The 9,635-nt window shown below is 59.4% G+C and overlaps 1 protein-coding gene across 1 annotated transcript; it reads right to left on the bottom strand.

Moving 5' to 3' along the window:
* Positions 1-416: 416 nt before the first annotated feature.
* On the bottom strand, positions 417-9,413 carry LOC311176767 (immunoglobulin superfamily DCC subclass member 3-like; the record flags this gene model as incomplete). Its single annotated transcript, XM_084242412.1, is given in 14 exon segments — positions 417-446; positions 533-650; positions 1,047-1,176; positions 1,306-1,413; positions 1,531-1,719; positions 1,796-1,960; positions 2,244-2,488; positions 2,746-2,911; positions 3,037-3,282; positions 3,285-3,449; positions 7,088-7,218; positions 7,298-7,442; positions 7,918-8,220; positions 9,374-9,413. Coding segments are annotated over 14 exon segments (2,181 nt in total).
* Between the last annotated feature and the right edge of the window lie 222 nt (positions 9,414-9,635).

Raw genomic sequence — 9,635 nt, forward strand, 5'->3', positions numbered from 1 at the left:
GAAAGATTCCAGAGTGGTTGTGAGATGGAGGTGATGTCAAAGGCCTTCGCCCTGCCTCCCTGCTTTGTGGGGAACGCTTAAAGCTCTGTATCTTTGGGTAAGTTCATATTTGGATCAAAAGGACATACTGGGTAGGGCTAAGAGACAAGAGTAATGGGGTTGGGGCATCTAGCTGAGCCTGGTTTAGTTTGAAGTTATTTGGTGTGTTGGGGAGCACACAGATTGCTCCATTTCTTGAGGAGGGAGAAACAGAAACCCCACCCTCTTCTCTTGCCCTGTGGTCAGATCTGCCCCTCCCCAGAGAGGGGCTGAGGGAACTTTGGTTCTTCCTGACTAGGATGACAGGGGCAGGTGAGGTAGATTCTTTGGTGGGAGCAGACATAATGGCCTCTGGGAGGGAGCTGACTTGCAGGGCCCTAGGCTGAGGGCGGCTGTTCCAGGGTCACCTGAGAGAGAAGGAGGTGATCAGGCCTGAGCCCCAAGACCTCTGCCTCCTCCCTACACCCTCCCATCCCTCACTGAATCCCCTCACCTGAGTGATCAGTTCAATCTTCTCCCCTGGCTTCCTTCCACTGGGAGCCTGGCCTTGGCGGCCTGCAGCTCTGTCTGAGTCAGTCTGAGGCGCTGCCCAGCACACTTGAGCCCCCTGTCTGCAGAGGAAGCTGTCAGAGAGGAAGGGTCAGCACTGTGATGTGTCCCCATCCTCCACGTAGCCACACGGGCCCAGTCCTGCATCCTGCTCCATGCTCCTGGAGACGGGGAGCCAGACCCCTCCCTTGTGTGCAGGATGACAGGGACTATCACCCACATCTGCCACCTCTGCTCTCTGCCTTGGAGCCCCAGTGCTCTCTACCCTGCTCTTCCTGCCCTCCAGGCCTCCTCCCATTCCCCCCCCTCCTCTGAGAATTGGCTCTTCCTCTCCGCCTCAGTCTCCTCTTTTGTCAAATGCGTAGCCGTGGATAGGGACTCTTTCCTGCGCTTTGGCCTAGGCCACGGGATGCGGACTGTCTTCCTAGCAGGTTCACATTCACCATACTGGCCCTTACCTATGTCTCCAGCCCAGGAGGAGACAGAGGAGGCAAACGATGAGGGCAGCCAGGCCCACGTGGATGCCCACCACCACCCCAGGCAGTGGGCTCCTCTCATCCTGGCTGCAAGGGCACCCAGCCTTGGACTCTGTGGACACAGTGCCATCTGTCAGGGGAGCTGGACAGAGCAAAGCCAGCCCCTCCTCCTGGCAGCCATGAGTCCTATGAGAGGCTGCTTGGATCCCAGGCCTGCCGCCTCCTACTAGTTCCCACTCACCAGGGGTGACCAGGGGCACATCACGCAAAGAGACGAAGCGGGCACTGCTGCTACCATCCCCATTGCCATTGAATGCCTGGAGCTTGATCTCATAGAGGGCGGCTGGCTCTGCAGGGAGCGGGAGATTGTGACAGGGAACAGACTTTCTGGGCCAGTAGGCTAAGTGTCTGGGGCGAGACTATTGAGAAAGGAGTCCGGGGGGCATGAGAATATGCAGGCCCTCACCCAGGTCTGTGTAGAGGAAGGAGCTGACACTGCTAGCCAGGAGCAGGGGTCCTTCAAAATGGGCAGCGGGCAGCTTGCGGTGAAATAGTTTGAAGCCCTGGATGGGCCCCAGCTGGGGTGGCAGCTCCCAGGACGCCTGCACAGAGGTAGCGTTGAGCACTTTGGTGGAGAAGCCTAGGGCGGCAGGGGCTGCAGAGGAAATGGGGTGAGTTGGCAACGGCCTGGTCCACCGGAGCTCTGCAGGACTGGCAAGGCCATCACTCACTGCTGCCCATGGTGGAGGCATGGATGGATGCAGAGTCCCGGCTGGCACCCTCTGCTGAGTAGGCCCGCAAGTGGATGGAGTAGGCTGTGGCAGGCTCCAGGTCGGAGAAGACATGCTCAAAGGTGCCTTTGTCCACCGCCTCTTGGAGCTCTGGGCCACCTGGCTCTGAGGAGCAGAGCAGTGAAGCGACTCAGCCTCCGCTCCCTCACTGGCCGCATCCCACCCCAGTGTGGACATGGAGCCCTCCTGGTGCCTGGCTGGCCCAGCAAGGCCTCCGAGGAGAGTGGGAGGGGACTGCAGAAGCTGGAGCTAGGACAAGAGGCGCACAGGGATGCACCAGAGCCCCACATGTGTCCACACGGTCTGGACATCACTGAGAGTGAAAGGAACTCGACCAGTGGACCACCAGCCGGGGCCAGACAGCTCCTGTCTACCTTCCCGCACCCACCTCCCGCAGGCCGGAGGTGCAGCACGTAGCCCACGATGTCCCTGTTGGAGGGGGGTGGTTCCCAGGACACGTGAATGGCAGAGGTGGAGAGAGCCATGGCACGCAGGCCTCTGGGGGCAGGGGGTGGCTCTGGATACCCTCTCACCGCCAGGCGGGCACTGGCCTGGTTGGAACCGGCGCTGTTCTCTGCCACGCACTGGTAGATGGCCTCGTCCTCAGCGGAGACCCCTGCCAGCATCAGGGTGCTAGGGAGAGAGAAGGCACAGCTGCTGCGGTGGAGAAAGGATGTCCTGCCCAGTGGGCCGGCCGAAAGGGCGGAGGCTGCCTATCTCAGAGCCACACAGACCCCCGGGGCAGGGCACAGCCCTGTGTGGGCATCGCCTCTCATGGGGCAGCACCTCCTCGGGAAGGGTACTCACGGAGGGTTGTGTGGGCTTAGCGTGGAGCTGGACAGGTGTTCTGGTTGTTCGGAACCTACCTTCAGCTTTCGGGCCATGGGTACCTGTTGTTGTGAGTCAGCCGAATGTTCTCCCCAGGACTCAGCACCTTCCCGTTCTTCAACCAGACCAGACGGGGCTCAGGGACACCCTGGGCCACGCAGGTGAAGATGGCACTGCTGCCGGGAGGCTTGGACAGGGACTGCGGCCACTGGACAAACTCCGGTGGAGCTGGGAGGGCGAGGGCAGGATGGAAGCCTCCTCACGTCCTGCTGGAGCGCCCCTCCTGGCGCTGCCCCCTCCCCATCCAAGTTCCCATCAGAGCACCCCCGGAGCCGCCTGGCCCTTGGGCTCACCTTGCACGAGCAGGACGCCCTGGGCCGTGCGCCGCACACGGGTCCCGGGCCGGTTGGCGGCGCAGACGTACACGCCCGAGTGCTGCACCGACACGTCAGAGATCATAAGGTTCCCCGTGCCCAGGACCTGGATGCCCTCCACGCCGATGGAGCGGCCATCTGCGGGGAGGGAGGGGTCAGCGCGGGGCGGCCGAGGGTGGGGGGCAGCGGGGGGGGGGGCCGGGGGGGTTGGGGGGGTGCGGAAGGGCTGGGGGCTGGGGCGGGGCTCAGCTCACCGAGGCGGCTCCAGGAGACCAGCGGCCGCGGGTGGCCCGTGGCTATGCACTCCAGCACCGCGGTCTGGTGAACCGTGAGCGTCAGGTTCTGGGGCCCAGACAGGATCTCAGGTTCCTGCAGCAGCCGTGGGGATCCCACTGCGAGGTGGAAACAGCAGGTTGAGACATCCGGAAACAGAATCTTGCCCCCATTCCCGGTTTGCTCCCGCACAGCCCCTTTCAAGTCCGCAGGTGACTCTTCTGGGAGCTGAGGCTGAGCAGTTGCTATTTTATTGCTGATCTATAGATAAAGAGAATGACTTTCCCAAGGTTCATGGGTAAACAACAGAGTTTAGAAGATTTGGGGTACTCAGCAGCCCCAAGTTGAACTAGTGAGGAGACAGTAAGCATGCCCCCCACCACATCTGTCTCACCCAATGGCCTGCAGCCACATCTGAGTGCGAACTGGTCCCCCAGAGCCTCCCTGCCAGGGGTAGGGCTACTGCCCTAGTTCCCTTCCCAGAATCACCCACAAAGCTGTAAGGAGATGCAGGAGGAAATCCAGGCCTGCTAAGAACTCAGCAAGCATGTCAGCTGTTGGGAGGGCTCTAAACATTTTTGACATATACTAATATTTGGATCTAAACTGCATCTTCATTTTTTAAAAAAAGATTAATTTATTTATACAAGAACTGGGGTACAGGCCAGAGGCACAGGAGGGTGAGAGGATTCACAGGAGGGTGAGAGCGGGGAGCAGAAGAGGCAGACGGACCGAAAACACCGCTGAGGGGAGCAGCGGGTAAGACAGGAGAGGTCTGCTGCGCCATGTGGAATCAAGCTAGTGCTGCAGAGGCTGCGGACAGCTTCACAGAGCTGTGCTCATCCTGCTGCGCCTCCAGGGAGGCTCTGCATCTTCATTTTATGCCCTCCCTCCATTTTATTAGGTTATTCAATAAACCTAACCCATCAGGTCACTCATTACTGGGGGATGCCATGCCAGGCACTGTTCTCACACAGGGGTGACAGTGAGACATATAGAGTAAAAAGACTTTTGTTTGTCCTTTGTCTTGTCACCCCCATTTTTGTTTTGCCACTTCTCATTTTGCAAGACTTTGTTCATCAGTAACCCTTTCATAAATAATCTTTATTAAGAACTTGTGCAGGGTCTCCCTGGTGCTCAGGGGTTAAGACACAACCTATGAAGCTATCCACAGCCACTGCAGCACGAGTTCGATCCCCGGCCAGGGAGAAACCCAAATGGTGCAGCAGACCTCTCCTGTCTCATCCACTGCTCCCCTCAGCAGTGTATTTCGGTAAATCTGCCTGGTCTGCTCCCTACTCTGACTCTGGTGAATCCCCTCACCCCCCACACCTCTGGCCTGTACCCCAGTTTTTGCATTCATAAATAAATAAATCTTAAAAAAAAAAAGAACTTGTGCAAAATGTTATGTCTCTAAAATAAAAGTTCCTCGAGGACCGGTATAAAGTCCTACACATCCATAATTTTCCCCCTATTTAGAATATTTCATTCATTCATCCATTCATCAGCAACCATATTGAAGACCTAATGTGGTCCAGGCATTCCTCAGTTGGCTTCTAACGAGCTCTAGTTCAGGCTGTGAACTGCTCTGGAATGTCCCCACCCTGGCCAAGAAGGCCGTGTTCCATCTGGTCAGATTGTTGAGTGGGGGAGGGCCTGGGCTGTGGAACCACGGTCAGCCAGCCTTCAGGGAGGCTCACTTAATCCTTACCGCGACCTGTGAGGTGAGTGCTGTTCCTTCTCCCGTCCACAGATGAGCACACCAGGTGACAGAGGTTAAGAGGAACCGGCAGAAATGGACCTCAGACCCAGATCCTGGCAGCACTGGCCAGCTGACAGAGCACACCCCTCCTGCCACTGTGCATTGCCTGAAAGTCTGGGATCCCATAGGCCGGGTGCCTCCCAGGTGGGGCCTGCTTGCCTAGTGCATGGTTTGGGGCCTCAGTTCCCAACTCCTGACTCTGGAGAAGAGCCTGCTGACCCTAGCTCCTTTCCTGGAGGGCCCTCAGTTACTGCCCGATCCTCTGCCCCAATGGGAGCTGCTCCTCTTGAAGCCCTCTGGCCACGAAGCCGTGGATGCTTTCCACCTCCGCGGCCAACAGGATGACCCATAGCTCGGCATCTGGCCAGGAGCATGGAGCTTCATGGAAGCCTGGCGTCCTGCCCTCCTGCCCCAGATGGCTGCTGGGAACTGGAAGAGGGAGGGAGGTTGGAGCACAACCCCCCTCTTTCCAGGGCTCCCCTCCTGCCCTCTGCTCCTGGGAGGAGCCCCATCCCCACCCTGTGCTGCCAGATTCTAAGTCAGTTCGCGATCAGAGACAAAACCGCCCCCCTCTTCCCCTTTCAGTCCTCATTTGAAAGATTATATATTCTTTATGACATGTCAGATGTTTTGAAAGTATTTGCGGAGGCGCCTGCGTGCTGCCCCACAGCTCGCTTGCTTGTTTGTACTGTGGGGCCCCCTTGTGGCTGGTTCGGGCCTGACGCCTGCAGACACCTGTGGCTCTTGGCCTGCTGGGGGCCGGGGCTCCCACGCGGTCCGCTGGGCACGGGTCACAGGTTCTGCTGCGACCCTCCTCTCGCTCTGGGCGCAAATCCCCACCACCCGACTCGGGCTGCATTTGGGGGCGTCCTAGGTGTTTCAACTTCAAAGCGACTGATTCAAGGAGGGAACACTGAAGTGGGCGCACATGCACACCCGTCCTTGGGCGGCGCTGAGATGGGCTGGCTCTGAGAATCCCACTCTAAACCCATCAAGGCTCTCACAGCCGGCCGCAGCAAGACTCTTCTCATGATGCGTTGTGCCTACCTCTCCAACAATTCCTTCTTACCCTGAGTCCTGCCCATTTTAGGGTTCAGCGACATGGAATTTCCAGCATGAACCACAATTCTCACCCTAGCACTTCTGCCTAAGGAGATGCTACGAATGCCGGCCTGACCTGGCCTGCTTCTCTCCACGCACCTCCAACATGCAGCTCAGTACAGCTTACTCCTGAGGCCCCTGACCATCCCTTGCCCGCAGCCCAAGCCTGGGTTAGAGGTCCTGCCCTGGGTTGCACAGCACCCCTCTCCACCAGGAGCCAAGACAGAGCTGGCTCCTGCTCTCCTACCACACCCTCGCAGGCCCCCTCCCGCACCCAGGATATCCCGTGCAGTAGGGGCTCTAAATGGCTGTTTATACAAAATGTCTGTACACCCTGGGGCCTCCCTGGTGCCACAGGGACTAAGACACAGTGCTATCAAGCTGTCTCCAACCACTGCAGCATGGGTTCGAACTCTGGCCAGGGAACTACCCACATGGTGCAGCAGACCTCTCCTCTCTCACCTGCTGCTCCCCTCAGCAGTGTATTTCAGTCAGTCTGCCTGTTCTGTTCCCCACTCTGTCTCTGGTGAGTTCTCTCATCCCCCCACACCTCTGGCCTACACCCCAGCTCTTGTGTGCTCCCAGAGACAAAGTGGGGAGCAGAACAGGCAGACTGACTGAAATACACTGCTGAGGGGAGCAGCGGGTGAGTCAGGAGAGGTCTGCTGCGCCATATTGGTAGATCCCCGGCTGGGGATGGAACTCATCTTGCAGTGGCTGGCGATAGCTTGATAGTGCTGACACTTAACCCGTTGCGGCACTAGGGAGGCCCTAAAAAATAAATCTTTTAAAAAAAGCGTCTGTACTCCCACATCAGCCACACCCACTCCAGCAGCATCCTTTCCCACACCCTCCTTAGCCGGCACACACTCTGATTCTCCCACTCTTGCTTACCACTCAGGGTCAGCTGGGCGTCCTGGCTGTGGCGTGTGTTGGCCACATTGCAAGCCACACAGCGGTAGGTGCCCACGTCGGCCTGGCTCACGCTGGTGATGTGGAGAATGCCACCAGGCAGCAGAGTGACCCTGAGGATGCAAGTCAGGCGTCCGTGGCTATGCCTGACCCCTCGCCCACATCCTGCCACACTCCTGGCCAGGGGCTCACCGGTGGTTGGCAGTATTCAGGGCCGTGCCGTTGTGCTCCCAGGAAATGGAGGGCTCAGGCACCCCCCGGATCAGGCACTGGAAGCGAGCGACTCCACCTGGCTCCACCTCAACAGACTCCGGATGCTGGTGGAAGCGGGAAAGACCTAGAATACCAGGATCGCCTGAGCATCACAGAGCCAGCTCTTCGGCCCTAGCAAAGCTGTCACAGAGCCGGAGCTCCCTTCCCTGTGCCCACAGCTGCCGGTCCCACGGGTCTCCTAACTGTGCAGCCCGGCAGCCTGGTGTCTGGTGTTTCTGGGTCGGAGCACTTTGCTTCCCTCCATACATGCAAAATTATATTTATAATGGCAGTGCTATAAGGACAAATAAAATCCAGGCTGGACTCATGGTTATGTAGTCATTATTATATTCTTTTCTTTCCTCTAGTTTTAAAGAATTTAGCATAAAAATATTTTCATGGCCCCTGAAAGTGCCAGAGTGCGTGCCCGGGTGTGCTGTGTCCATGGCTAGGCCGGCACTGCCAGGTGCTCTGGGGACAGATGCCTGCTTCTCTCCGTGGTGCCCACTGTGGGCGCCCTATACACAATCCCCGGCCCCGGGAGCAGCTGGGTCACTTACTTGCCAGCTGGACCCGGGCCCGTCGGCTCACCAGCCGCCCATAGCGGTTCTGGGCCACACAGTGGTACTCGTGGGTGTGGAACGGAAGGCTCCGGTGGGTGGGCAGGGCAGCCAGATGCAGGGAGCCATCAGGCATCAGGGTGGCCCCGCTGTCATTGGTTAGCGCCAGCCCATCCCGCTGCCAGGAGATGGACACGGGCGGCTCCCCCTCCACCTGGCAGGGCAGAACCAGTGGGTGCTCCCGCACGGCCACAACGTCCCCCGGCTCCTGCACGAAGGCCAGCTCAGAGCTGGCAGCCAAGCCTGTGGGGACAGCAATGTGGCTTGGATACAGCCTTGTGTGGCCCACCAGTGCCCCTCCGTTTTAACTCCCTGTCCAGGCTGGGCAAGGTACAGGAGATAGGACTTGACTTTAAGGGGAACTTGGGATCTCAAGGGACGAAGGACCAGGGAGAGGAGACTGTGGTCTGAGGAGCAGGCCCCGAGCTGGACGCTGTCCGGCTGGCGATGGAGACCAGGCCTGGTGGGCTGAGGGCTGTGGTGATTGATGGCCCCTTTCAGCCCGGCCCTGGCAACGGGGAGGGGGCGGGACAGGCACAATGACGAGGTCAGGGGCCTAGGCATGGGCATTGTGCTCCCCCCCACCCCAGCCCATCTGCCTGTCTGCCCGCAGGGTCAGCTTCCCAGGACTCCTGGCTCTCCCCTCCCCCTCCCATTGCAGGACGCCAGCCCCTGAAGAGGGAGGGAGCATGCTCACACGCATACACACATGCACTTGGACTGAGCATCCAACAGCCACTTCTAGACTCGGGCTCCATCCTGCACACAGGCAGGTCGTCTACAGAGGGGCCTGCAGGCTCACAGTCGCAGGTGCACAGTGCAGGGCAGCCATGCAGGGGCCCAGCGCAGCGCTGTGACCTCACCTGCATGTCCCCGACCGTCTCACCTTAAATAGGGTTACTCAGCCCCCTAAGGTCAGCCGGATGCTGCCCAGCAGATGGGGTGGATGGATGGGCAGAGTGGCCTTTGGCGGGGCGTGGGTGGGTGGACCCCAGAGCCAGCTGTGGGGGAGCTCTTGGTCCCTACCTCCCTAAGACCCTCTGCTGGCCCAGCCTGTCCTTACCACTCACTGGTGTGACCCCAGCTCCCCTTCTGCTGGCGGGGCCCCAGGACTATAGCCAAAGTCTTTGCACCCCCAGAACCTCCCTCCACACAACTCCATGCCAAACCCAAAGGCTCGCGCTTCCCATCCCCCCCCCCCCCCCAGCCTGGTCCCGCAGGGTTTCTCCGCCTCTGCTCCCATCTCAGTCTCTCTGCCCTTCCCTCCTCCATTTCCTCTCCAGATCTCCATTCCTATAGATCTTCCCCGTTTTTTTCCCATCTACCTCTTGCTCCTGGCCTCCCCCTTGCCCCCCCCCCCGCCTCCCCCCCACCCCCTGCAGCCTCATCCACTCACCCCAGTCTTGGAGCAGCAGCAGCAGCAGCAGCAGCCCCATTTCCTGGCCAGGCTGGGCCCCCTCAGCCTCAGTTACTTTCTGAGCAGCCCCGTCCCTTGCCTTCAGCCTGGGGGCTCGTGGGCGGTGGACATTCCCCACTCCACACCTGAGGGGCTCAATGTGGGGGCTCTGGCGTTGCTTTGGGGAGCCCGGAGACTGGGGGTCCAAGATCTGGGGTTGAGCCTGGAGGCTGCTGTCCTTTGCTCTGTCCTCCCTGGGCTG

Source organism: Talpa europaea (genome assembly GCF_964194135.1).
Source record: "Talpa europaea genome assembly, chromosome: 9".
NCBI classification, from domain to species: Eukaryota; Metazoa; Chordata; class Mammalia; order Eulipotyphla; family Talpidae; genus Talpa; species Talpa europaea.